At 57.7% G+C, this 27,120-nt stretch overlaps 3 protein-coding genes across 5 annotated transcripts; 2 read left to right on the top strand and 1 right to left on the bottom strand.

Annotated features, from left to right (window-relative positions):
• The first annotated feature begins 3,402 nt into the window (after nt 1-3,402).
• SMARCD2 (SWI/SNF related, matrix associated, actin dependent regulator of chromatin, subfamily d, member 2) lies at nt 3,403-16,158 on the top strand. Of its 2 annotated transcripts, none has more exons than XM_015299406.4 (13): nt 3,403-3,591; nt 9,471-9,655; nt 11,151-11,193; nt 11,702-11,824; nt 11,943-12,062; nt 12,255-12,350; nt 13,081-13,182; nt 13,439-13,600; nt 13,888-13,985; nt 14,228-14,363; nt 14,515-14,637; nt 14,738-14,839; nt 14,999-16,158. In XM_015299406.4, the coding sequence occupies exons 1-13, from the start codon at nt 3,424-3,426 to the stop codon at nt 15,050-15,052; spliced, it is 1,512 nt and encodes a 503-aa protein (XP_015154892.1). In that variant the 5' UTR covers nt 3,403-3,423; the 3' UTR covers nt 15,053-16,158. The 2 variants fall into 2 exon arrangements, with proteins under 2 accessions (XP_015154892.1, XP_046760341.1); XM_046904385.1 differs by lacking the exon at nt 3,403-3,591 and adding an exon at nt 3,907-3,992.
• Nucleotides 16,159-16,240: 82 nt separating this feature from the next.
• Nucleotides 16,241-19,734, bottom strand: PSMC5 (proteasome 26S subunit, ATPase 5). The gene is given in 12 exon segments (NM_001292069.1): nt 16,241-16,340; nt 16,618-16,704; nt 16,806-16,916; nt 17,069-17,167; nt 17,290-17,480; nt 17,643-17,769; nt 17,847-18,077; nt 18,211-18,267; nt 18,526-18,623; nt 18,777-18,846; nt 19,342-19,413; nt 19,663-19,734. Coding segments are annotated over 12 exon segments (1,236 nt in total). The 5' UTR covers nt 19,702-19,734; the 3' UTR covers nt 16,241-16,286.
• A 448-nt stretch (nt 19,735-20,182) lies between these two features.
• Nucleotides 20,183-27,063, top strand: FTSJ3 (FtsJ homolog 3). Of its 2 annotated transcripts, none has more exons than XM_040653148.2 (22): nt 20,183-20,245; nt 20,380-20,487; nt 20,562-20,667; nt 20,831-20,877; nt 20,965-21,044; nt 21,259-21,358; nt 21,498-21,692; nt 21,780-21,895; nt 22,723-22,827; nt 22,985-23,085; nt 23,169-23,249; nt 23,339-23,488; nt 23,822-23,957; nt 24,065-24,270; nt 24,363-24,483; nt 24,577-24,670; nt 24,916-25,063; nt 25,152-25,228; nt 25,381-25,483; nt 25,830-26,013; nt 26,097-26,191; nt 26,413-27,063. In XM_040653148.2, exons 2-22 carry the CDS (start codon nt 20,421-20,423, stop codon nt 26,597-26,599), a joined length of 2,499 nt encoding a protein of 832 aa, XP_040509082.1. In that variant the 5' UTR covers nt 20,183-20,245; nt 20,380-20,420; the 3' UTR covers nt 26,600-27,063. The 2 variants fall into 2 exon arrangements, with proteins under 2 accessions (XP_040509082.1, NP_001382866.1); NM_001395937.1 differs by having other exon boundaries at nt 20,211-20,236.
• The last annotated feature ends 57 nt before the right edge of the window (nt 27,064-27,120 follow it).

Raw genomic sequence — 27,120 nt, 5'->3', positions numbered from 1 at the left:
ATCCAAGCCAGGATGCCATTGACCTTCTTGGCCACCTGGGCACACTGCTGGCTCATATTCAGCCCACTGTCCAACAGTACACCAAGGTCCCTTTCCATCAGGCAGCTTTCCAGACACTCCTCCCCAAGCCTGTAGGGCTGCCTGGGGTTGTTGTGACCAAAATGCAGGACCCGACACTTGGCCCTATTGAAACTCATGCCATTAACCTTGGCCCATCGATCCAGTCTATAGGAAGCGGCAGGGAAGGCAGCTGTGATCATGCAGGAGGAACTGCCGACTCCCAGAGCAGTGTGATTTAAATGGAAGGGGGTGCAGCAGAGTGCAGGTCGTCCTATGGATGTCTGCTCGCTGGGGAAAGGTGCAGAGGGACTTTGCGGCCGCAGCAGCTCTGCTTGCAGCCACAAAGCATCCCATCACAGCGGTGTTCCAGTGCCCTCTTGTGCCCAAACACAACAGGTATATGGAGGGGTCGATGCTGCCAGGTCCCTTCAATGGTAATTTTGGGAAGAGAGGAGGAGGGTCTGTGTTGATATCAGCACCCCCAGCAGTGCCGTCCCATGAAGGGAGAAAACCACACAGGAAGACAGATTTAATCTCATTGAATACCGAGTGTCTGGGAAGGCAGGTGGTGATGGAGCACCGTAGGGCAGCTCAGTGCCTGGGATGGGGCTGGAAAGGATGTTGAGGGCCAAGCAAGGGACCTTGCCACTGAAGTTCCCATCTCTGTACCCGGGGTGCTCAGCACCAAGCAGCACCTTAAGCTGATGCTCTCAGAGCACGTTGACTGAGGAGTGCTGGAAGCATGTCCCTGCTCCGTCCTGCGGTATCCAGCAGCCTTTGCCCCCCAACCCACGGGGATGGGAGGCACAGAGGGGGACCATTCCCAGGCTCCAGGCAGCACGACCCATCCTGAGCCCATCAGAAACCCTTCTCACAGGGGTGGAGGCTCCAGAGCCAACCTGAAAGCCCACAACCACCGAGCAATGATGCAAGGAGACAACAAACCCACCCTCACCACAGCTGATGGGGAAACCTTCCCTGCACAGGTGAAGAAGAACTGGTTTCTGGCTGATAGCTTACAGCCTCATTGCACACTTGACTTCTTGCACACACACCCATGCGGTGGGAGGTGTGGAATTCCAACCCACTGGGATGGGTTGGATGGATCTCTGTACTTCTGGTCACATTTGTGAGGGATGTGACCTGTTCATCTTCCAAGCAGCAGAGATCTGCCCAGAGCTTTGTGCAAAGCTTGCTGTTTCCCAAGCAAACATCCCTGCAGGCCAGGAAATGCTGCAACCCCCACCTCCAACCCTTCCATGCAATAGAAGCTGAGGAATCACTGGCAGGTGAGAAAAGCAATGCAGGAAGAGCAAACCAACCTGTGGCTGGAAATGTCCTCTTTCATTTGTTGCAGCTCTCCTGAACTCTCCAGCTCTCCTGCATGCACCGCACCAGTCAGATTTGCTGCTCTCTGGATGCTCTTAGAGATTCCTTCAGTCATCTTGGCCTTTCCTTGACTGCTCAGCACTGTTCCCCCCTGCTGCTTTCCTTCCCCACCCACCTCCCAGGAGCACAGCTGAGAAGCTCACCATCTCCCTTCCATCCCCAAAAGCAGGAGTTGGGCAGCAGCACGGATTTGCAATCTATATTTTAATCGTTATCCACCTCCAGGGACCGTGCTGACCTCCAGAAAGGGAGGTTTCATTGACAAACACGCCATGGATGCTCCCAGCTTCCATCCAGAGAGGAAGTTTCCATGATGGGTGCAAACGGTGCAATGCTCACAGATGGGGGTCTCACTAATTAGCATCAGCCTGTGCCGTGTGACAGGGAGAAGAGGCTGGGCAGGCTGCTCTGCATTCCGAGCCTGTGCTAATGGTGTGGCACCTGATGGGAGAGTGGAGAAGGGAAAAGTCCAAAGAGGAACTCCAGCAAAGGGTCGGTGCTCAGCACACGAGGAGCTGGAATTGGTGTTGGGGTAATGGGAGTAATGAGTGCAGCGCTGGGAGGCATCAATCTGTCCCCAGTGTGAGCACAGCGTGCATATGGACACACACACACACACACCCCTACACACATAGATACATGCAAACACATGTGCACACACACATGCACAAATACGTGCACGCAACACAAGGAAATGTGCATATCTGCACACAAACACATGGACATGCACACCCAAACTGCAAAGCAACATACCTGCACATGCACAGTGCACGCATGTACACTTGTACACACATGCAAACACATGTGCACACACATAGATACATGTATGCATATACACACATGTACACACACATACACATACACAAGCATGTGCACACGCATACACATGCACATATGTGTACACGCATATATGTACACACAAGTACACATCAGAACACATACACATACCCCTACACATGCATACATGCACACATGCAGATGCATGTACACATTTACACACATGTGCACCCATCTGCAAACATACACACATGCTCACACATGTACACGTGCAGATACACGTACACACTTGTACACATGTGGGCATACACATACACAGACACACACATGTATGCATGCATGTGCATAGATAAACACATGCAAACATGTGAACACACATGTGCATGCGTACACATAAGTACACACATGCACACACAAGTACATACATGCACACAGAGGTACATACATGCAGACAGGTGTACACATGCAGATCCATATACACCTGTACACACATGCAGACACATGTACAAACACCCGTGCAAGCATACACACATATAAACACATGCACTAACAGGTACACACATGTACACACATGCTAACACATGAACCCATGCACACACATGTACACACATATGCATACATGTACACATGCAGATGTATTTGCACCACCCACACACATACGCACATATAAACACACGCATAGACATGTACACACTCACATACATGTACTCAGGTACACACAAACACACATATACACAAATACACACATGTATGCATGCAGAGAAACGTGCATGTGGACACACACGTGCACCCACATGTACACACATATGCACGCATGCAGATGCACATACACCCGTCCACACGTGCAAACACACACACACACACACGTCAGCAGAGAAATGTGCACACAACCACACACGCGTACCCACCCACACACGTGCGCACCGCCTGCTGGGGGCGGGGCCATGTTGGTGGGCGGGGTTTGCTTTAGGGGCGTGGCCACATAGAGGGGCGGGGCTACGTCGAGGGGCGGGACTTCGCGCTGAGGCGGCTTCCGCTCAGGGGCGTGGCCTGGTGGGGGCGTGGCCGGTGGGAGGGGGCGTGGCCTGGCGGGGGGCGTGGCTTCTCATGCCGCGCGTTGCCTCAGCTCCGGGCGCCGCCGCTTCCGAGTAAACAGCGCGGGCGGGGGCCGCCCCCACCCCCAGGCCCGGCCCCGCCATGGCCGCCCGCGGCGCGTTCCCGCTCAGCCCTCTGCCTCCTTCCGCCGCCGCCGCTCCTCCGCCTCCGGGACCCGGGCCCGGTATGATGAGAGGCCCCAGCCCGGCTCCGGCCTCCGCGGCCGCCCCGGGATACCGCCCGATGGGGCCTTCGGGAGCGCAGTACCAGGTGAGGGAGGGCGGGGGGCGGCTCTGTGCTCTGTGGGGGAGTTGTGGGGGGGGGGGTGGGGTTACTCCGAGCCCTCCGAAGCCGCCGTGGGGCCCCGGGGGGGTCAGAGGCCGTTTGGGCCCGGAGGAAGTGGCGGTGCTTCCTGAGCGTGGGGCCCGGCCAAGGGTGGGGGGGTGGGGGGGGTGAGCGGAGCTCCATCGTGGGGCAGCGGTCCCGGCACCCCCCCTCCCCGAGTAAAAAGTTGTTAACAGCGAAGCGCTCCGCCCTATGGCCGTTGCAGGGGTCCCCCCCCACGCCCCCCTCAGGCCGCGCTGGGGGGCGCAGCCGGGCCCGGGAGCGGAGCCGTGGGTGTATCGCAGCCGTCCCTGCGCACCTCCGGCTCCGGAGTTGAAGGGGCGCAGGTGGGCTTTGGGGGAAGGGATGGGGATGGGGAGAGCAAACGCGAGCCGCGGCAGAGCCGGGAAGCCGCGGACTCCGCTCTTTGTGCTGCCTTTTCTGTCGGTTCGCCCCCACGTGCTGTGGGGCTGCTCAGGTGGAGGTGGAGGTGGAGGAGCCCCGCTGTGCAGCGCGATCTGAGTTCAAACCGAAGCCATCCGCCCGGCCGGGGGAGCTTCCAGCTCCGGAGCTTTGCTGTACCAAAGGAAGAAACAGCCCGTGGAGCTGAAAAGCCCCGAAGTGAAAGCTGAGACGGCTCGGCGAGCCCAAGCCGGCCCTGCATTGGCTGTAATGTGACTCAGAGCCGTATGGGAGCTTCTCCTGGACCTTCCCTGCACGGCAGCAGGTTGCAAAACCCAGCGGGCATCGCTCTGCTGTGGGTAAACAGGGGCACATATGCTTGCTTTCCCCCCCCCCCCCTCCGGGTGCTGGCTGCACTCGTGGCAGGTGTTGGGAGCGTATGGATGGGGTAGGGTGAGACTGGGAGCATATGGCAGCGTTTGGGACATGCACGGTGCCGTGTCTGGCCGGCGGTTTGCTGGCACAGCCGCCCCGCTGCAGGGAATGGGGTCCGATCGATCCGGGCTGCCCTTTGTTTTGCAATTTGCAGGCCGTGCAAAGCAGCTCCTCCCCAACCGAGCGGTCGGCGCTGCGGTGCCCGCAGGACTCGTTGGGGGGTAGAGAGTGAGTCGGGCTCCTTCTGCTGCATTACGGTCACCGGAGAGCGCGGCAGCCCTCATCTATGCCACTGGGTGCTTAGGGGCTCTTTAATCAGTGGATTATTAAACGTATGCTAATCCTTTGACATCCCTGCGCGTCTGGCTGTTCTCCAGCAGCTCAAGCAGGGAATTGGGGAGGACGACTCCCTCTGACCCTGGGACTGACGTTTCCAGAGCAGAAAGGAGAGGGTTTTTCAGGAGTGTGCTCGGACAACGGATGGTCGGCTGCGTGGTGGTGTGTCCATCCCCATCCCGAGGCTCAGGTTAGCATGGATTCAGCAGGAGTTTCTCCTGGCTGTTGCGGTGCAGCTTTCAGGCTTGGGAGGTTCCTGCCGAGCTCTCAGGTTGGTGCTGTGGTAGGGAATGGGCTCGGCTCTGTGACACGGTGGAGGAGGGGTTGTGCAAAACGTTGCTCCGGCCTTGAAGTTACTCTGCGCTGTCGCTTTGCTGGCGCAGATCGGTGGTGGAAAGCAGAGTCAGTGAAGTGCCCTGCTCAAAGCACTTCATTGGCGCTTGCTGACGAGCAGGAATCCCGTTTCCGTGGGACGGAAGGGCTGCTGCAATGCAAACAGCTGCTTAACGAAGTGATTTCGGAGGAAGCGTGGCTGTGCGTGGCCCAGGGCAGGGCTTGGGGCTTTCTGCCCCCAAACAGATCTGCTGGATCCCATTAGGAGAGGGGAGCGGGGCGTTGGTTGGCCTGGGGACAGCAGCAGGGCTGGAGCTGCAGCACGCAGCAGGGATCGGTGGCTCGCATTGCTGTGTGACCCACCCTTCCCAGGGGGAACCGTTTCCAAGGCAGGTTTCATCAGAGGCTGAGCATCCAGCAGGCTGAAGCCGTGACACAAAGCAGAGAAACACTCTCGTCTCGGGGCCGGAGGGAAGCAGGCAGCAGCACAGCTCAGGGCGCCCTTTGTTCCTCTTGCAGACTCGTGGAGGTTCTGCTCTGTGAGAGCATCTCCAGAGCTTGCTGCCGGAGGCCTTTGCTCTGTCTTCCTGCATGGGATCCTTATGGGGACCCTCAGAGCCGTTCCCTGCATATCTGAGCGGTGTTTTCCACTGTGCACCCCTCTTCCCATGGGCTCCTCCACGCTGTGTTACTGAGGCTGCCACGTTTTCAAGTGGGAACCCAACACCTTTCTTCCTTGTTCCTGCTTGCGTTACCACCTGTGTAGGGCATAAATCCCCCAAGTTCTCTGCCTCCTGCAGCCCCCTTTCCTCCACTTGCGCTCTGTTTTACACCACCTTCTCCCCCCGTCCTGTGCTCTTCATGGACATCAGCACGAGGCGAAAGCCCCAGGCTGTAACTCGTGCATCCCTTCTGTCCTCTCGCCAAGTCCCTGCGGCGTGGGAGCTGCTGAGAAAGCTTCACTAATGTGGCCTTTCCCCCCGAGTGTCAGTGTGCCGTGGCTCCTGGTGTGAGCCCTGCAGCCTGCACAGCTTGCAGCCCCTGACCTGGAACATCTGCAGCTGCAAAGCCACACGTGGGCAAGTTTGCCTGGACCTGGATATCTCAGCTGGTGCTTAACGTGTCTCCAGCACGTGTCCTCAGCCTGCTCAGCTTCGCTGCCTGTTGCTTTGCTGTCCCACTCTTTAATTTACTGCTTCCTCGCCGACAGTTTTTAGCTGAGTGCTCCTACTGCTGAAGTACTGAAATGCGGCCAATCTGAGCCTCGCAGCAGCCTGCCTACGTCCAAGAGCTTGCAGCAAATGATGACACCTCACCAGCAGCAACACCCTCCTGCTGATGTTCACTTTGTCTCTTCCCCCCTGAGGATGGGGTTTGCTCACAGGGGCGAAGCAGCGTTTTGGGGTGTGCTGCGGGGGGGGAGTCTCAGTTCATCCCAAGCAGTGCTTTTCGGGGGCTGAGCTGCCTGTGAGAGCAGCCTGGTGCAGTTTGGTCAGGGTTTGCTTTTGCCCACATCACAACGGGAAGCGCTGCGGGATGCACGGGGAGCTGGCAGGAAGAGCTGCCCCCCCCAGCATCCTCCTGGGTGAGGACACACACGTGGGCTTTCATTCCCCCAACGTCGGTGTGTGCAGGGAGCGAGCTGAGCAGAAATGGGGCGTGCATCAGGACAGCCCGATGCAGTGGGGGTTTTCTGAGCCCTCCTCAAGGCTCTGCTTGGGGAGGCAGCACGGAGCTGCTGGTGCTCAGTGCGTGGCAGCCTTCTTGCCGTGCTCATGGCCCTGGGGAGCACACACCCTGGCAGAGCCACGGCAGGAGGGGGGGGTGAGCTCAGTGCAGATGGTCCTTTTGTTTGTGCAGTGCCTGGGAAGAGCTTCCCCCTCACTGGTGGGCTCTGGAGAAGAGCTGCCCTCTGCAGAGAAGTTGGGGAGAGACTGATTTCTGAGTTACTGCTTTTCATCCAACGTGCTCTGTACCCTTCTTGCAGATCTGTCCTTCAATGTTGTTGCTCTCCCCCCTCCTTCTTTTTTTTTCTCCCTTTCTGCTACCAGCATCTGCTTTCTGGCCTGCCCTTCCTCAAGAAGAGGCCTTTGGCACGCAGCGAGGCTCCTGTCGTGCGGCTGAGCGTCCATCAAGAGGCATTCCAACCCCGGCTTGCTCCCATTGAAGCTGACTCTAAACAGAGCTCCCCAAATGCAAGAGGCCTGTGCACTGACCTGGGATGAACCGCTGCTCCGCGCACAGCCCGATTCGTTCTTCCAGCTTTGGCAGGGAGCAGAAACAAGCTGTTTTTTGTCCCGTTTCCAAATGGCTCCACTCATTCTCTGCGGGGAGGGCTGGATGCCATCCAGCTCGTTCCTTGGAGCGGAGCTTGCGAGATTTTGCCCTTTGTCCGCCCTGCTGGCGGCGGTGGGAGGAGGAGGAGGAGGCCGTGGGGCAGAGAGGGGAGGATGAAGGGGCATCTGGAAGGGGTAGGACCGTAGTGCTGCCCCGGATGAAGGGGAGAGGACGGAGCCTCGGAGCCTATCTGTTAGCCAGGAAGGATATAAGGAAGGTCACCGTTTAAGCTGCTCTAATAAAATTTCCTGATTTTTAAGCCCTCTTTGCATCCTGCTCGTTTGGAGGGCTTCTGAAGGGTGCTGGAGGCTTCACCCTGCTGGGGCTGTAATGCTGCTTAATGGCTTAGCTAGAGATTTACAGCTGCGCTGTGTTTGCGTGTCCGGAGCCTGCAGCCTTCAGGCGAGGGGGCTGTTGGCCCCCAGCAGGACTGCATGGCCGCAGCAAAGGCTGCCTTGCATTACTGAGACACTTTTCCATCTGCTCTTTGCAGATCTTGAGGATAAACTGAGAAAGAAATGTACATGGAGGATTCCTCCTTCCCTTTTTTCCTAGGGGAGGGGGGGGGGGGGGGGGGGGAAGGCTGCAAAGCAGCCGCGTTCTGAGGGTTTCCATATTTCTTTTTGGCTAATTGCAAATGTCACAACCTCTTTTCCTGCCCGTTTGTTCTCCATTAGCCCTTGCGGGGGAAATCAGCACAGTTCCTGGAGCCTCCTGTAGCCACGCCGTCCCCATGCACAGCCCCAGGCAGTGCCTTGCAGCCAGCAGAACCCCGCAGACAAAGCCTGTGCAGTCCTGTTTGCAGCGAGGCATCGCCAGGACGTGGCTGATCAAAGGGAGCAAAACATCTGGGGGCTGTTAGGAAAAGCCTTTGCCTCGTAGCGCAGGCAGGTTGGCGAGCAGCTTCAAAGGCGAGCCAAGCAAAGGTGAAAGCAGCAGATGGTTGTGCAATGGGCTTCGTGAGTGTATTTTATGAATTCCCCCTGCAGTCCCCATCCTGCCACCTCCTGGGCTGCTGCTCTTTGGTTTTCCAGCTGTGGAACGCTCCTCCATGCTGAGGCTGGTGTATTTTGGGGATTTCCTGCTGGGTTTGGCACTCTGTAGGGATGCCCGTGGCTACGGGCTCTGGAGCTGTTCATATTGTCCAGCAGCCTCAGCTCTTCTGTTGTTTGCATTTACAGGCTTTGGGGCTATTGCAGTGAGGAGGTGAGTGGGTTTTGGCTCCAAGCACCCACCGTGGCTCTGAGCCTGCTTCTAAAAGCTGCTGAGGCCAGGCAGGCTGCCGGTGGTGATCTTGTGTGGGATTTGCACTGGAATTAATGCCTACATGCAGATAAGCTCGTCAGCCTGCAGCATTGCCTGCGGCTGAGCTCTCCTTGCTGGACTCCTGGCCCCTTTGGGATAATGAATTGGCTTTGCTAGCTCCTCTGCACCGAAGCACTGACTGTGTCCATAGGATGTGGGTCAGAAGGCAGGAGGGGAGCTGCAGGAGTTGTCTTGGCATGTCATGGAGCCCGTGGAGGGGAAGAAATGCTGTTCTGCTGGCTTGGTGGCTTTCCCAGCCTCACCAGCTCCTTGCCAGGGGGGAGCTGGAGGATCAGAGAATCCCAGAGTGCAGGCAAAGCGTGCTGGAGCAAGTAGGGATGAGCAGCAATGGGGTGCTGGGAGCTTTTGTTGAGCACCCAGGGGCTGTGCGTGGTGCAGACCCAGTGTCAGCTGGCAGTGCTGGTGCTAACCAAACTAACTGCTCTGCTGCAGGAGATGGAGAGGAACCACGAGTACTGCCCCAGGCTGGGGCTCATGCAAAAGTGGTTAAACATCCCACTGGGGGGTTGTAAATGCCCTGTAGGTGCCTGGAGGAGAAAGGATGCAGCCAGAGCTGGAGCGCTACATCCACCAGGAATGAAGGCCACCTCCCTGATGCCCTTCCCCTGGTTAGGGGGCTCATGACTAACACCCCTCTTCTCTCTCTTCCCTGCCAGCGTCCTGGGATGCCTCCAGGCAGCCGCATGCCCATGGCAGGGCTGCAGGTGGGACCTCCAGGAGCACCCCCATATGGAGCAGCATCCCCTCTGCGACCCGGCCTGCCCCAGTCCATGATGGACCCCTTCAGGAAGCGCCTGCTGGCTCCCCAGTCACAGCCACCCATGGCCACCCAGAGGAGAGGGTAAGGGGTGACACGGGAGCACCCTCAGCCAGTCTGGAGTGGAGGGGTTCACTCTCTGAATCTGGCTGCTGCCTCCTGGTTGCATTTCTCCACCAAAACCTACAGCGTGGCCCAGTTGTTGGCACCACTGCTGGTGGGAAAGCAGCCAGTGCTCAGTGCTGGGGTGGTGGGTGAGGCTGGGGCCCATCACTTGGCTTGCAGCTTCCCTATGCTCTGATCTTCCCAATGGTAACCAAAAAGCTGTATGTTTTAGCTTAAGCACCAGCTTGTTGGAGCCTTTCCCCCTTCTCAGGGGCTTTTTGCTGGCCTGGGCAGGCACAGAGATGGGTGGACACTCAGTTCCCAGCCCTGGCAGGAGGCAGGCAGAGCTGCAGAGAGCCTCTGGCAGATTGAATGGATCCTCCCCAGATCTGTGATCTCAGCATGGCTGTTTACTTGGGATGGTCTCTGTGAGCTGTGCGGTTTTGCCAGCAGCTCCTCGCTTGTTTATGATGCTTCTAATCCCTTTGCCCTGTTCCTGTTTCCATGAGGGCTTTTAGATTACTGGAGGCTATTCCACAAGGTCCCTCAGTCCTAATGGATGTTCTGGTCCCATTCCCTGCCCTCGCTGCACAGCGGGGCTGATGGCTTTGTGATCCCTTTGCAGGGAGTCACCACTGTCTCTATGCCAGGGCTGTGCATCCATTCCGTGCTCCAGAGCAAGCTGGGGATTAAGGACACGAGGCTGAGACGTCCTCGCCCACTGAACAGGGACGTCAGCAGCTGGATAAAGCTGTGGCTGCGTGGGATCAGCTGTGCTGAGGAGCTCAGGGCTGTGCACAGAGCTCTGCTGAGCTTCCCTGCTCCTGACTGGCTGTTGAAAGGGGGGAGGGGGGGGGTCAGGACCAGCCTACAGTGGCCAAATCCTGGGATGCCTCAGGATGGCAGCAGTAGTGCCACATTTGCTGCCCTTCTGCTTTAGATGCTGCCGAGGGAAAGGAACTCTCCTATGCGTGCTGGACTATTACATAACTGAGTGAAAAATGGGGCAGAGTAAGAGAGCATTTCTCCACGTATTTCTCTCTGTTCCTGGGAGCTGCACAACAAACCGGACCCAGGGACTGGGTTTCTTTCCCCTCGGTAGGCTCCATTGTGCCCAGAACTTCCCCTCTGTTGGCTTAGCTTCCCCCCAGGGATACAATTTCTTATCCACTTGCTTCAAAGGCTTCTGCTATTAGATGCTTTTACAGCCTTTCTTCGTTCCCATCCTGCAATTCTGAATGCCTGTCCTGTAGCTGATGGGGACGCTTCCCCTTGGAGCACACTGTTTGCTGCAGTAGGATCCTGGAACCTGGCTTGAACAGATCCATCCCCAGAGCCTGGCCCCGTGCATGGCCTGGGTGGGGCCAAAAGAGCCACCACGCTGTGTCCCCCAAGACAGGCAGGCAACAAGATCTACAGTGTTCTGTGATTGCTGCAGGGCCATTTCTTTTACTTGTCTTCGTGCTTCTTGCAGGGTGAAAAGGAGGAAGATGGCTGACAAGGTCCTGCCACAGAGGGTGAGTGTCACTTTGGTGCGTGGAAGGAGTTGACGATGGAATGATGAGGTCCCCGTGGTGGGATGATGATCTCGTTGAACCTCATGCTGCCTGATGAATGTTTCTGCTTCATCCCAGAGTGGCCTGGAGCATTTCAGTCTTGTGGGTTAGAGAGAGGGATGTGCACAGTTGAAGCAAGCAGGGCTTTGGGCAAGCAAGGAGCATCAGTGGCTTGGGATGTAGACCCCTGGTTGTTCCCAAGCTTCTCTCTTGGGGTTCCTCTTGGCAATGCAGGGTTATGGTCCCTGCCTGTGACATGGAGCAGGATGCTAGGTGCACTGACAAGCTCCAATCAGTGCAGCTCTGTGATCTGGGGAGAGTTTCGAGATGTGAAACGGTGCTGCTGTGCCAGACTTCTCTTTTGGTTACTCCCTGGGATGTCAGCCTGGCACTGGGTAAAGATGCAGGGGTTGGAGTGGGATGCAGCACCACCACAGCACGTGAGGGACTGACTGTTCACGTTTGACAGATCCGGGAACTTGTCCCAGAATCCCAGGCCTACATGGACCTCCTCGCCTTCGAGCGCAAGCTGGACCAAACCATCGCTCGGAAGAGGATGGAGATTCAGGAGGCCATCAAGAAACCACTGACGGTGCGTGGCCGGCCAGGAGGGCAAGCAGCTGAGGGGGGCGGAGGTAGGAGATGGGTGCTGCCAGCCATCCTCTCTCTCTCTCCAAGCGTCCCCCCCTCTTTGTTTTCCTATTCCACAGCAAAAGCGGAAGCTGAGGATTTACATCTCCAACACTTTCACCCCGGCCAAAGAAGAAGGAGAGGGTGGTGAGCGTGTGGCCTCTTGGGAGCTACGCGTGGAGGGCAAACTGCTGGAGGACGTAAGGATCTGGGCGGGGATAAACGTGGCAGTGGGAGGAGGGCTGTGCTGCTTTTCTGGTGCTCTGTGCTGAGAGTTTGGCTGGGATAGAAGCGGTCTTTCTCTCCCTGGGTGCTGGAGGCGGTGTTTTGGGCTGGGGCCCTCCATGGTGTTGGTAGCATCAGGCCAAGCCTCGCACGCAATGTTTTTGCAGCCAAGCAAGCAGAAGAGGAAGTTCTCCTCCTTTTTCAAGAGCCTCGTCATCGAGCTGGACAAAGAGCTGTATGGGCCAGACAACCATCTGGTGGAGGTGAGATGTGCCTGGCTGCACTGTGGGGCTGCAGCCCGGGAGGGATGAGGAGAGCTGTTCAGTGCAGTGGGAGGTGGCCCTGCTGCTTACCCTGCAGGTGCTCAGCTCCCCAGCCCAGCACCAGCAAGGTGGGCTGGGTGCTTCAGGGTGGAGAGGCAACTGTATTCAGCAAAGCAGTGCTGAGCCATCCCCAAGAACCACGGCTGCTGTACTTTCCAGGCTGCAGTTTGCAGCTCAGCGGTGCTGGCTGGCAGCCCTGGGAGGCCAGCCCGGCCCCTCTCACCTGGGTGGCTCCCAGCAGCAGGCTGCTTGCTCCAGGGCAGCCCCAGGGTTGGTTCTTAACTCCCTCGTGTCCATGGCTGGAGCTGGGAGGTGTCAGGCTGCAGCACAGACGTGGCTCTGATGAATGGCTTTGGGCAGCCCCAGGCTCCTTCGGATTTGTGAATCTGTACTTCTGGCAAGTGCTGATTCCTGTGGTGGTACCCCCTTGTTGGAGGTAAATCCCCATCACTTATGGAGTGGTTTATGAGAGCAGCTGTGGCATCAAGCCCCTCTGATGGGTGAAGCAGGACTGTGATCCCACAGTGACTCCGGGAGCTGTTTGAGCAATTGGAATCAAGCTCTCAAAACAATCCAGCCCTCCCAGAGTCTACCTAAACTGCCTACAGCTGGGCTGGAGCTCATCAGTGTTGGTGAGACCAAGTTAAACAGTGTCCCTTTACTCTCCTAGTGGCACCGTCTGCCCACGACCCAGGAGACTGATGGCTTCCAAGTGAAGCGTCCTGGCGATGTCAATGTGAAGTGCACTCTGCTGCTGATGCTGGATCACCAGGTAGGGTGTTCCCAGCGCCGTGCTGCCCTCCAGCACAGCTCAGCTGCGTGGGCTGAAACAAGCCTGGGCTGGGGCAGGGTCCTGCATGAGGGAGGCTGTTGGGTTACATGCTATAGTACAGAACAGGGGCAGAAAGCAGTGGGGAGGAGCTCTAGGAATGGCACTCAGCCTGCAGCAGCACGAGGGCTGTGTAGGACACTGTGCCCACTGAGAGGCCACGTTCCAAACACGCCCTTAATCCCGCATGTCCCTGCAGCCACCACAATACAAACTGGACCCTCGCCTGGCTCGCCTGCTGGGGGTGCACACCCAGACCCGTGCCAGCATCATGCAGGCGCTCTGGCTTTACATCAAGCACAATAAGCTGCAGGACAGTCACGAGAAGGAGTACATCAACTGCAACCGCTACTTCCGCCAGGTGAGTCCACGGCTCTCCTTCACGTGCCCCTGGGGTGCCCTTGCCCTGTTGTAGCTGTGTGGGTCCCTGCTGGGAGGAGAGCATCATTCCATCCTTCAAAGCCAAGAAAAGCATTTCTCCTGGCTTGGAGTGGTCGTTGTCCCCCCTCCCTGTGCTCTGTTGTGCATCCATCAGCTTGGCATGCACAAAGCAGGGCTGGGCAAAACCTTGCTCCTGCCTAACCCTTTCTGTGGTGGGTGGAAGGAGCCCCCGACATTGGCAGCTCATGCTCTGCTCTACCCCTCCAGATCTTCAACTGTGTCCGTATGCGCTTCTCTGAGATCCCCATGAAGTTAGCGGGGCTCCTGCAGCACCCAGATCCCATCATCATCAACCACACCATCAGGTAGGGTGGGTGGACTGCCTGGAGCGCAGTGGGTACCTCTCTGTTGAGGATACGGGGCCCCAGGTGCTGCAAGGTCTCCAGCTCAAAACAGCAGTGAGCACAAGTCACTGGGAGGGGACGGATCAGCCCAACAACTTTGGGAGCTCCTTGGGGCAGTCGTTGGGATACTTGTATGGCCTTTGGGGATGGTTGATCTGCCTCTGAGGCTGAGGAGGTTCCCTTAACACCCTGCTTCCTCCCAGCGTGGACCCCAATGACCAGAAGAAGACGGCCTGCTACGACATTGACGTGGAGGTGGATGACCCCCTGAAAGCTCAGATGAGCAACTTCCTGGCTTCCACCACCAACCAGCAGGAGATCGCCTCCCTGGATGCCAAGGTGTGGGGATCCCCCCCCCCTTCCAGGGCTCCCCAGTATCTGAGCTGGGGGAGCTTGGTGCCGGCTGTGTCTTGGTTTGGGGGTTTGGCATGAACTCCAGCTCTCACATAGAGTCATTCCAACTGCCTCTCACCTTCTGTCACCTATGCAGATCCACGAGACCATCGAATCCATCAACCAGCTGAAGACGCAGCGCGATTTCATGCTGAGCTTCAGCAACAACCCGCAGGATTTCATCCAGGAGTGGATCAAATCGCAGAGGAGGGACCTCAAGGTAAAATGGGAGGGGAGGGCAGGGCGAGAGGCAGGGAGGCTGAGCAGGACTCACCTCCGTAGTGCTCACCCTCTTCTCCCTTACGCTTTGCTTCGCTCAGATCATAACAGATGTGATCGGGAACCCTGAGGAGGAGCGGCGAGCTGAGTTCTACCAACAGCCCTGGGCACAGGAGGCTGTGGGCAGACACATCTTCGCCAAGGTGGGTTCTGTGCTGTGCTGGCGCGGTGCTCCTTTGGGCTGAGATGGCAGCAGGGAGGCTGAAACCGGGGAGCAGGGACTGCTTGTACAGAAGGAGCCGGTCCTCTGAGAGGGACAGGGCCCACCCCAAGCCCTGCCTGACCCCCCTCGCCTCCTCCAGGTCCAGCAGCGTCGGCAGGAACTGGAACAAGTGCTTGGGATCCGCCTCACTTAAGAGGCCAGCAGGGCTCAGGAGCTCCTTCTCCTCCTCCTCTCCCTGCTGCCTGAGCCTGACGGTACTTCTTACTGGAATCAAATACAGCACTTGCACAAACCCTACGTGCCTGGAGGGATTTGGAGCCGCTCGTACCCCTGGGCTCCCCTCAGCCAGGAAGCTCTCGCCACAGGCAGAGCAGCAGAGGGTCCCCTGATTCTCCCCGCCCCAAGTCCTGCTGCATTAACATGTCCTTGCTTTTGCGTCGCGCCGTTCACCTCTCCCTCTAGCAATGAATGCAGCCCTCTGCGAGCACGCTCTCTGTCCCATCCCTCACCCTGCCTCTGGCCAAAGCCCTCCTGGCATTGCTGCCTGCCCTGCCAGCCCTCCCCACCACCGTGAGGGCAGGCCCAGCCCTGCCCCTCTTCAACCAAAGTTTGTCATTCCAAATGCCAGCCCTGCTGGTGGCCGATGTTTTTGCACTATTTTTGTGAACAGGTTTTATAAAAAAAAAAAAGAAAAAAGAAAGAAAAAAGCATTTTGTACAGTGGGTTTGTATTTGATTAATATATTGAGTTCCTCTTACTGCACTCATCACCTCAAACTATGCAGTGATTCATGGTGTTCTCAGTGGGCTCGTTCCGCCCAAGCTGTTCTTTTTGTATGTAACTGAGTTTTTAGTGTTGAGTCCTTGACAATCAGTTGATTTCTCCACCCCCCGCTGTTGTTTTACACACTTAGGGACTTGTCCTGTGCTTGATACGAGGTAGGGGGGGGGTAGCTCTGTCCCCAGGAGCCTGTGGGCAGCGGGGCCCCCCTCCAGGGCTCTGAGAACTGGAGATGCTTGGGGCAAGGGGTTGGAGTGTGGGGTCACTGCACTGGGGCCGAAGGGACAGTGCACCACCCACCAGACCCACTGAAGTGCCTTACCCTGCTGGCCCCATGCCCACATTTTCTTTGTAGGGCAGCCCGGCTTCCTCTGGGTGGTTGCAGGCAGAGGAGGGGGGGGGTGGGGTGGGGGGTGTTTACATATTCCTAGGGTGTATGGCTCAGGGGTGCCTGCTCTGCCTCTTGCGTAACCGTTTTGTCTGTTCTGGATTATTTTCTAATAAAACCAGTTAGCAGCAGTTCTGTGTGTGTGTGTGGTGGGATTCCTTCGAGCCGAGCAAAGTGCTGCAGCCCCCGTACCCAAATCAATGCACAGATGTAGGCACAGCAGCACTTTATTAGAGAAAACACAGGCCCCAGCTCACCCTTACTTCCACAGCTTCTTGATGGACATGTTCTTCTCGCTGTCCTTCTGCATCACCTGGGTGTAAGCAAGGGACAGTTGGTGCCCAGCACACAGCTCCCTTTTCCCCTCAAGTAAATCCACAAACCACCCTTAAAAGCAACCTTCAGCCCTGCACAGGGAAGGTATTAGAGCCTTCATCCTCCCCCGAGGAAAGGTCACCCCCTCCCCAACCTGTTGCCCAGAGCACCCCTTAGCACTCTTGTTCAGCCCCAAGTCCTGCCAAATGCTGCCCAGGAGTTTCTGCCTCCCAGAGCTGAAAGAAAGCAGCCAGCAGCTGCTGGGCAGCACTTACCTTGGCAACAGCCATTTCAAAGTCCTCCTGTGTGACGTGCACCCGCCTCTCCCTCAGTGCATACATGCCAGCTTCTGTGCACACCCCCTGTAAAGGACACAGGCACACCCACATTGCCACAGAGCTCCCACCGAGTGAGGACAAAGAGCATTGTGCAACCCCCAGGGCTGCTGCAGGACCCAACTCACCTTCACTTCTGCACCCGATGCCCCTGGCATCAGCTCTGCAATCTTCCGCAGGTTGATGCCACGCGTCAGGTTCATTTTCCGAGAGTGGATTTTGAGGATATCCAGGCGGGCCTGGGGGGGAAAAAAGCAGCAGTGAGACAAGGGGGGAAGCCACAGGAATCATACCCTGACAGCTAGGGACAATGTGGTCCCCCCCAGGGAGAGGATCAGGACAGCAGGGGACCAAGAAAGACCTCGGGCCCACTTTGGGGCCACCCACCCACCTCCTCATTGGGAGGGGGAAACTCAATCTTCCTGTCAATGCGGCCAGGGCGCAGCAGAGCTGAGTCCAGGATGTCGATCCGGTTCGTGGCCATGATCACCTGCAGCAGGAGAGCAGCCACTGTCACCACGATGGTCACCCCGCTGTCATCATGGGGTCAGCAGGGCACTGCCCCACCCCCAGGCAGCTCAGGGCTCAACCAGACCCAGTACCCCCCCTAACCTTGATGTTCTTGGTGGCCTCAAAACCATCGAGCTGGTTGAGGAGCTCCAGCATCGTGCGCTGCACCTCACTGTCCCCACCAGAGCCACCCTCCAGGCGGGAGGAGCCGATGGAGTCGATCTCATCCATGAAGATGATGGAGGGAGCGTGCTCCCGGGCCATCACAAACAGCTCCCGCACCATGCGGGCACCTGCAGGCAGCAGAGAGCCGAGCCTCGCACTGTGCACCCTCAGCCCAGCACCCATACAGAAGACTCTCATCCCCTCCAGGCCAGTCCCAAGGCCACCCAGCACCACGAGAGCCCTGCAGGTCACCGTGGCACAAACAGCAGCTTTGTGCCAAACTGCTTTACCTTCACCGATGAATTTCTGCACCAGCTCAGAGCCCGACACGCGGATGAAGGTGCAGTCAGTGTGGTGGGCCACAGCTCTGGCCAGCAAAGTCTTGCCAGTGCCAGGGGGTCCGTAGAGCAGCACGCCCTGAAAGCACCAGGGGGTGAGCTCAGCACCACTGCTGGGTAAGCAGCCACATGCAGGGAACTCCAGATAGGACTTACCTTGGGCTGAGCAATCCCCAGCGCCTCAAAGAGCTCCGGGTGCTTGACTGGCAACTCAATCACTTCCTTGATCTCCTTTATCTGCTTGTCCAACCCTCCGATCATCTCATAAGTGGAATCCGGGACCTTCTCCACCATCATCAGAGACACCAGAGGGTCCACTTTGTTGGGGAGGATCTTATGCAGAGTGTAGCTGTCGTTGCGCAGGGCCACGCGGCAGTTTGGGGTCACCTGCGCTGAGAGCAGAGGGGAGAGCTCAGTGTTGGGCCACTGCACGGCCCTTCCAAGTGGCCCCACACCAGAGAAGGGGACAATCAACGTGGAGAGAGCCATGATGCCCCTCCCACGGCCCCTACACACTCACATCATTAATGTCAATGTTCTTGTCAACATCCACCACGAATTTCCCTTCTGGGTGCACCTGGAAGACAGCAGTTAACACCACTAAACGTATTTTTCCCTTAAAGAATCCTGGCTGCGTGTCCCACCCACCACACTAGGAAGGGGACTGAAAGCTCAGCCACCACCAAACAGCTCACAGCCTTTCTGCCCTGAAGAAAAAGATCTCTCACTTCATATTTTTCTAATTGCTACACCCTCTGCAGAACTTGTGCTCCTGTGGGGACAATGGGACTGTCTATCCTGCAGGAGCCAGCCCCCAGCCAGCTCAGCTCCATACCTTCACGAGCACTTTCTTCTTGTCCATGGCTCTCACCACCTCACCCACATAGGAGCCCTGCTCCTGCAGCAGCTGCAGCTCCTCCCGCAACAGCCTCACTGCAGAGAGAAGAGGACATCAGCAGACAAACGGGGAGACCCAAAGCCCCCACTGAGGGGGCAGCACCCCCAGCCGGGCCGGGAGCCCCCTGTCCCACAGCAAGGCTGGCCATACAGCCTCAGGTAAGGACGGTGAGAGGAACTGAGCTTTACCTTTAGCGTTCAACTCATTTCTCTGAGCTTGCAAACGCCGCAGGTTCTGGCTTTTCTCATTCACTATAAGCTGTGGGAGGAAAGGAGCTCTGCTGAGTTCTCAGCATCCTACACAGCACTGAGTCCAACAGAGCACACACACCAGCCATGAGCAGGCTCCAGCACGAGAAACAAAGACAGTTATTGTCCTGGGACAAGCAAGAGAGAAACACAGCCCTTCCCAGCACAACGTGCTCAGCCAAACCCCACTGACAATGGCTGGACAACACCTTGGTTGTGGGGAGACCTCACAGCAGACTTCCAGTATGTGGAAGGAGCTTACGAGCAGGAGGGGGACTGACTTTGTAGTGTCTAATAATGACACGCCAAGGAGGAGGAACCTTAAACTAGAAGAAGGAAAACTTCGGTCAGATATTACAAAGAAATTATTATCTCAGAGGGCAGCGGGTGGCCCATTGCTGGAGGTGCCCAAGGCCAGAACTGGGTGGGAGCACCCGGCCCGTGGCAGAGGGTTGAACCTGGATGACGTTTAAGGTCCTTACAACACAACCGTGCCCCGGCTCACCTGCAGCTCCTCAATCTTGGACAGGTAGTACTGCCGCAGCCCCGTGCCGCCCTTCCCATCGTCCATCTCCATCTGCAGGACAGCACGCTCAGTAAGGTCGGCCCGGCCCCGTCCCACGGCCGCTCCCCTCCACGCTCTCCCACCCGCCCCGCTCAGCCCCGTGTCCCCACATCCCCTCCTGTAGCCGCCCCCACCGCCCGCCGAGTCACGGCGCCCAGCAGGCCGCGATCGGGCCCGATCTCCTCAGAGCTCTCCGGCCGAACGCAGGCGCGTCGAACCCGCGCACCCGCAGCCCGCGAGCACCGCCCGGCCCGGCCGTACCTGCTCGGGGCCGTCCACCGCCATCTTCTCCGCCGGCATCGAACCCCGGCGCCGCTGCTGCCGGCACTAAAGATGGTCACCGCTCCACTTCCGCTCCCCGCCCCCCGCGCGCAGGACGCGGTGGCGTCACTTCCTGTACGCGCCGCGGAGACAGCGCATGCGTACTGTGAATGCTACCAAACAGCGCATGCGTAGTCTGTTCCCGCAATGCCCATGGATAACGCTGAAATTCGCGATGCGCATGCGCAGTAGGGGCAGCTCTGTCGGAGTGCGCGTGCGCAACAGTAGTTAGTCCGCTTCCGCCATATTGGTAAGGTCAGCGCCAGTTTCTTCGTTTCTTGATGTGCAGAAGGGTTGAGAACAGAACCCAAACAACTCCTGTGGAACTTACTCGGCTATTCTGCCCCACTCCGGGACCTGTGTTCGTCCCTCTGGCCGCGGTAGCTGTAAAGCAGCGCGGGGCTCCACTCCCAAGATGGCGGTGAGCGCTGAGCGGAAGCGGAAGTGGAGCGGGCGGCGCGGGGCACGGCGGGACGGTGGTGTGCGCACGAGGAGCGAGCGCGGCGGCGATCGGGTTCGTTGTGTAGGCACCGGGGGGGGGGAGGGCGGAAAGGGGCAGGGAGCGTGCGGGGCGTTGGGGGCAGTGCGGGTACCGGGGTTATCCCGTGGGGCCGTGAGGGGACCCCGGGCTGCGTTCACCCCTTCGCCTCCCCGCAGGTCGGTGCCGGTGAGGGAGAGGAGGCCGCAGCCCCGCCGCCATGGGCAAGAAAAGCAAAGTGGGGAAGAGCCGGCGGGACAAATTCTACCACCTGGCCAAGGAGACGGGTGAGCGCCGCTTCCTGCGGGCCCGGCTGGGCAGAGCTCCGGCAGCTCCTGAGCCCCGCAATTCCCTCCCGTAGGGTTCCGCTCCCGTTCCGCCTTTAAGCTGCTGCAGCTCAATAGGAAGTTCCAGTTCCTGCAGAAGGCGCGAGCGCTGCTGGACCTCTGTGCGGCCCCCGGCGGGTGGTGAGTGCCGCTGGGCTGCGTGCCGCCCTGGGACCTCATTGCAAAGCAGCCCCTTTGCTTTCTGTTGTGGCCGCTCTGTGCCGTGAGGCCGTGGCGGCACCGATCGGGATCGAGGGCTCTTCTCAGATCTCACGGTGCCTTTGGTCTCCTCCGTTCCTTGCAGGCTGCAGGTGGCTTCCAAATTCATGCCGGTCTCCAGCTTGGTCATTGGTGAGTGAGGTGGTGGGTTGGGAGACGCCTGGGACGGACTGGGGCACGGTGTTGGTGTGCATCGTTCACCCCTCTGCTTTACATCAGGGGTGGATCTGGTTCCTATCAAGCCCATTCCCAACGTGGTGACTCTGCAGGAGGACATCACCACTGAGAAATGCCGCCAGGTGAGGACTGGTGTCCCCTGCCCTGAGTGCCACTGCAGCTCTGTAAGGGATGGGGGTATCCCTCTGCATGCGTGGGACTCACTGAGGGGTGAAACTGGCACCAGGGCTGAGCAGGTCACTGGGCAGGGAGGTATGGATGTGGACTGGGGCAGTTGCTTGCTGGCTCATGCAGAACAAGAGAGTCAGCAGAACTCACACGAGTTCTGTCCCTCAGGCTCTGCGCAAGGAGCTGCAGACCTGGAAGGTGGACGTTGTGCTGAACGACGGAGCGCCCAACGTGGGGGCCAGCTGGGTGCACGATGCCTATTCCCAAGGTGGGGGTCACCCAGAGCTGCTGACACGTGGATTGGTGCAACTTTGGAGAAGCTGGCACATCAGTGTGCTCTGTGAGACATGGAGCAGGCTGGTGGGGACAGCAGCAACTCTGCTGACTGCTCTTCTCCACCACTGCAGCTAATCTGACCCTCATGGCTCTGAAACTGGCCTGTGAGTTCCTCTGCAAAGGCGGATGGTTTATCACCAAGGTTTTTCGTTCCCGGGACTACCAGCCTCTCCTCTGGATCTTCCAGCAGTTCTTCCACAAGGTCCAGGCTACCAAGCCACAAGCCTCACGCAATGAGTCTGCTGAGATCTTCGTGGTGTGCCAGGGTGAGTGGCCATAGGGACTTCTTGTCGCTTCAAGCACAGAATTGAGGCTTGGGGAAACCTACTGGTCTTTGGTTTCTCTTGCTCCAGGTTATCAGGCTCCAGACAAAATCGACAGCAAGTTCTTTGACCCGAAATATGCCTTCAAGGAGGTGGAGGTTCATGCTAAGTCTGTTAGCGAGCTCGTCAGCAAGAAAAAGCCAAAGGTATGAGGAGAGTGGTCTGCTGGGGTGGGCTGAGTGTCACTCATCAGGGAGCTGTCCCATGCTAAGAGCCAAGCATGAGAGAGCCTCTGGCTCTACAGAGCCTTTTCCCTTGTTTTGCTCATCCTGGCAAGCAGTCTGATCTTTGTGGGATAGATGGGCGAGGAAGCTTGGTTTTAGCAGCCAAGTCTGTGGAAAGCAGAGGTGGATGGTTACAGCAGGCTTGCTGGCAGGTGAAAAGCTGCAGGAGGGTGGTAGCAGGGAGCTGGGCAGGCAACCAGTTTGTTTCACCGGGCAGTGTGGCCAAACAAATAAAAGGAGCGAAGACTCAGGGCCAAAGAGAGTGTAATAAGAAAAGATATCCATAAAAATAAAAGGTCTGGGGTATAAGGTGCTGGAATAGCCAGCGTAAGGGGGTTTATGCATTTAGAAGGTGGTGCAGTGCTGGAGAAATGACAAATAAGTTGTGAGGCTGAGAATGGATCGGTAAAACTGTCTCTTGCAATAGCTGGCCAGTAGGTTTGTGATTCTGTGAGGTGTTTTTAAGACACAGAACACTGAAAACTCTGCCAAGCAGCCTCAGCTGGGCGTGGAGTTTCACAAACCCTTACTGTTATCACTTCTATGTTAGGTGAGGCTATAGGAGGCATCCTAGAGCTGGCCCCATATTCAGCAGGCAGGTAGAGGCTGTCCTTGTTCCTGGATTGCGTAGGCATGTTTACGTAGGCTGCTGCACCAGCACATGAATTACATTGAATTGTTAACATCTGGGAGATGGCTGTAGCTGTGCTGTGCCTCGCTACAGCTTAAACAGTGCCTTCCTCCTGTAGGCAGAAGGCTATGCAGATGGTGACACCACTCTCTACCACCGCTTCACCCTGATGGACTTCCTCAAGGCTCCCAACCCCGTGGACTTCCTCTCCAAGGCCAACGAGGTGAGTGTCTGTGAGAGAGACTTCGGTGGCCCCAGGGACAGAGCCGTGTGAAAGGGCAGCTGGGGGTCCCTGCAGTGGTCCTGGCCCTATTCCTGTGTAAGGGAGGCAGGACAAAAGCTGGGACTCAGAAGTCACAGCCTCATCACTCTTCATCCAGATCACGCTGGGGGATGGAGAGCTAGAGAATCACAGTTCCACCACAGAGGAGCTGCGTCAGTGCTGCAAGGACATCCGTGTGCTGGGGCGCAAGGAGCTCAGGTACTGGGGGGGGACTGGGACAGGGACAAGGCATCACAGTGGGCCTCGAGGGGTGATTCTAAAAGGCTTTTTTCCATGCATAGAGCTTTGCTGAACTGGAGGACAAAACTGAGGCGATTCTTGACCAAAAAGCTGAAAGAGCAGGCAAAGGAGCTGGATATCAAGTAAGAGCAACAGAGCTGCCCCACGGCACCAATGTGGTAGGAAGGGGCTGCCACCAAGAAAGGTTCTCTGACCTCCTTCCTTTTGGCAGCCTGAGCTCTGGCGAAGAGGAGGAAGGCCGGGAGGAGGAGGAGAAGACGTCACCAAAAGCTGCAGCTGATGAGATGGTGAAAGAGGAAGAAGAGGAGGTAGAGCTGGCATTAGCAGAGATGAAGGCTAAGGAGCTGGCAGAGCTAAAACGGTAAAAGCATTTCAGCCAAGGAGAGCTGGGGGATCATTGTGCTAGAGTAGCGTGAGGGGTCTGGGCAGTGGTGTCAGGGTCTGGGGTTCTTGGGGTCGGGTCTGGGGTTCTTGGGGTCGGGTCTGGGGTTCTTGGGGTTGAGTCTGGGGTTCTTGGGGTCCTCTGCTTCTCCAAGCTGACATGGGCTCTCTTTGCCCCAAAGCTGGGACCCTCTCACAGTGCAGTGACTCCTGCTGTGCCCCCCACCCTCAGAGAGATAAGGCATGAGCGTGATGGTGGATGAGCTGCTGGGAGTGCAGCCTCATTCCTTTGCCTTTTTTTTTTTTCCCCCAGAAAGAAGAAGAAGATCCTGAAGGAGCAGCGGAAGCAGCGTGAGCGCGTGGAGCTGAAGATGGACCTCCCTGGTGTGTCCATCGCTGACGATGGTGATACCAGCATGTTCTCCCTCCAGACTATCCAGAGGACCCAGGTGTGAGGCTGGGGCAGCCCAGGCTCCCAGAGCCACAGTGATAGGGCAGATGTGGGCACGTGGCCGGCAGGCTTAAGCTCCTGACTGCAGCCTCCCTTGCATTGCAGCTGCTGAATGAGGTGGCCCGGGGAGACATGGCATCAGCAGATGCCCTGCTGGAAATGAGACCTGGGGATGATGACATCTGTGTCTCAGATGCGGATGATGAGGATGATGTGTCCCTGGCCAGCGACCTGGACCCGGAGGAGTTGGTTGAGATAGAGGCCCGTCAGCGCCGGTTGGAGCGGGAGAGAAGAGAGCAGGGTGTGAAGAGGTGAGAGCTGGGCTGGGCCGTCCTGGGGCAGGAGCTCCCTTAAGAGCAAATGCAGAGACGGGCCTATGGCACTGGTCCTGCTGCTGTCACAGGGTGAAGCCTAAGGTGGAAGAGGAGGAGGAGGAGGAGGAGGAAGAGGAGAATCCCCTGCTGGTGCCCCTGGAAGAGAAGTCAGTGCTGCAGGAGCGGCAGACCAGCCTGTGGTTTGGGAAGGTGAGTTCCAGCGTGTCAGAAATGAAATGCTAGGGCAACTCCAGCCCCAACAGTTCTCCCTGTATTCCCTGACCCACTGCTTCCTGTCCCCAGGACGCTTTTGCTGGCATTGAGGATGATGCAGATGAGGACCTGGAGCTGGGGCAGTCACAGATGTTGGCCGAAAGACAGCGTGAGTCCCAGACAGGTTAGTGGGGGCTGCATTGCTGTGGGGATGCAGAGGGACAGCCCCATGTCCCTTTCTAGGGCACTGGATCAAACTGTGACGTGGACACTGCTCTGAGCAGGACAGAGATGTTCAGAAGTTGCTCTCCTGTCTATATCTTTGCAAATTAATGAGTTAGCACTAGTGCAGCATTAACAAGCTGCATCTCTATGGGATAGGCTTGCAGCGGGGTCTGCCTCTCTCACCCTCTGGTTCCTTTTCCCTAGGCAAAACAAAGAAGAAGGGGCAGAAGAAGAAAATCCCCCAGGAGAGCACTGCGGCTGAGCCCCAGGATGCAGCAGACACAGGAGCTGACACTGCTGAAGCAGAGGCTGAGCAGAGCAGTGATGATGACAGCAGCAGCGATGAGGAGGGGTGAGGGGCAGACTGGATATCCTGCAGCTCCGCAGTCATGGAGAGCAGGGAGGTGAGGACACTGACTGCTCTGCTTTCCTCCTTGCAGGCCACCAACACCAGTGGGGAGAAAGCGGGGCCTGGTTGAGCCGTGTGGCTTCGAGGTGGTGCCCATTGAGGACCCAGGTGAGTGGAGAGCGCTGTGTTTTCCAGGTGATGTCGTGTGGGTCTCTCTTTGGTGACAGAAGGGTCAGAGCCTTCTCAGGGGTGGGAGGGCTGCTTGTTGCTCTCTAGGTTTGGGGCTGTTTGCTAAGCTTTGATCTCTCTCTGTGCTGCAGTGAAGAAAGCACGTGTCCTGGATGCAGAGGGCCTGGCACTTGGCTCCGTCATTGCCACCTCCAAAAAGGCCAAACGGGACTTGATTGATGATTCCTTCAACAGGTGTGTGCAGCTGTGGGTGCTGGAGGGGAAACGGAAATCATTCTTCTCCTGAGAGTAGATTTAGTTTGCATATCAGGAAGAAATTCTTTACTGTGAGGGCGGTGGGACGCTGGAACAGGTTGCCCAGTGAGGTTGTGGATGCTCCCTGCCTGGAAGCACTCGAGGCCGGGCTGGATGGGGCTGTGAGCAACCTGGCGTCGAGGGGGAGGTATCCCTGCCTATAGCAGGGGGTTGGAACTGTGTGATCTTAAGGGTCCCTTCCAACCCAAACCATTCTGTGATTACGGTGTGGCAGGTGTATCAAGGGGGGGGACCCCACAGTTCACCTGGCTCCCCTTTCCTGCAGGTACTCCTTCAATGAGGAGGAGGGAGAGCTGCCAGAGTGGTTCACAGAGGAGGAGAAGCAGCACCGACGCAAGCAGATCCCCCTGGACAAGCAGACGGTCGAGGAATATCGGCAGCGCTGGCGTCAAATCAACGCCCGCCCCATCAAGAAGGTGGCAGAGGCCAAAGCTCGGAAGAAGCGGCGGGTGAGTGGAGCTGTGCTCCTGGCTGGGTCCTTGGTCCCCCCGCTCTGCTCCCCATCATCTCTGACCCTTTGCTGTCCCCGCAGATGCTGAAGAAAATGGAGCAGATGAAGAAGAAAGCGGAGGCCGTGGTGAGCACGGTGGATATCTCGGAGAGGGAGAAGGTGGCCCAACTGCGGCGGTGAGTGGTGAAGTTGGGACCCAGGTCCTTCGTGGTCACAAAGCCCCGTCCCTGCAGGGGTTGTATAACCAGCTGGGGTGGGATGAGGGGTGGGAGAGCCTCATCTTGGGGCACAGCAGAGGGTGAGAGCTGATACTGCTCTGTAGATGTGTGCCAGAGCCACTTCCTGGAGCAGACCCCCTTCTAAGGATCTCAGTCCCATCTTTCCCTTCCTCCTGCAGCATCTACAAGAAGGCCGGGCTGGGCAAGGAGAAGCGGCAGGTCACCTACCTGGTGGCTAAGAAGGGCGTAGGACCCCGAGTGCGCCGCCCCCCCGGCGTCAAGGGGCAGTTCAAGGTGGTCGACAGCCGCCTGAAGAAGGACGTGAGGGCTCAGAAACGCAAGGAGCAGAAGAAACGCCGCAAGTGATGTGGGACGGCCCCGGTCAGGGACCTGGTTTGGGACACCGGGCAGAGCTGGCTGCTGCCCTCCCACCTCCACCTCCCTGCCCGACCTGCTGCTTCCCCAGCGTGGGAGAAGGGCTGGCACTCAGCCCCACGCTGCTGTTAGTCAGTGCTTTCACGTGACATCGCCTCCTGTCCTGCTGTGGGGCACGGAGAGCTGATCTGACCTCAGCGCTGTAGGGTTGACCTCGTGCCTGTGATGTGAGGCTGCACCTCCAGGTTTGTCACTTGTTGGTTCTGTTGGGATGCTGCTCGGACTGTTGCACTGCAGAGATGGCCTGAGCATCCTTCCAGCCCTTGCTGTCCCCACGCTGGTGACAAAATGGCCACGACTGAAGTCTCAGAGCTGCGTGGGGCTGTGGGTGCTGAGCAGTGTTTGGTCTTCACGGAACTCATCGTTTATGACAGAAATAAACTCTGTTCTGAGGATGCTCCGGGCTGTGTCCTGCATCTTGGCAAGTTGAGGAGCTGCTGCCCTCCTTTCAT

The sequence above is a fragment of the Gallus gallus genome, chromosome 27 (genome assembly GCF_016699485.2).
Source record: "Gallus gallus isolate bGalGal1 chromosome 27, bGalGal1.mat.broiler.GRCg7b, whole genome shotgun sequence".
Lineage (NCBI taxonomy): Eukaryota > Metazoa > Chordata > Aves > Galliformes > Phasianidae > Gallus > Gallus gallus.
This window is presented reverse-complemented; position numbering and strand designations above follow the sequence as displayed.

Excerpts from the sequence above, each read along its gene's own strand:
- SMARCD2 (XM_015299406.4), top strand. The coding sequence starts at position 3,424 with ATGGCCGCCCGCGGCGCGTTCCCGCTCAGCCCTCTGCCTCCTTCCGCC. Across the intron at positions 3,592-9,470 it reads CTTCGGGAGCGCAGTACCAG|CGTCCTGGGATGCCTCCAGG; the intron begins GTGAGGGAGGGC and ends CTTCCCTGCCAG. Across the intron at positions 14,840-14,998 it reads GCAGACACATCTTCGCCAAG|GTCCAGCAGCGTCGGCAGGA; the intron begins GTGGGTTCTGTG and ends CGCCTCCTCCAG.
- FTSJ3 (XM_040653148.2), top strand. The coding sequence starts at position 20,421 with ATGGGCAAGAAAAGCAAAGTGGGGAAGAGCCGGCGGGACAAATTCTAC. Across the intron at positions 21,359-21,497 it reads GCACGATGCCTATTCCCAAG|CTAATCTGACCCTCATGGCT; the intron begins GTGGGGGTCACC and ends CCACCACTGCAG. Across the intron at positions 23,958-24,064 it reads AGACTATCCAGAGGACCCAG|CTGCTGAATGAGGTGGCCCG; the intron begins GTGTGAGGCTGG and ends CTTGCATTGCAG.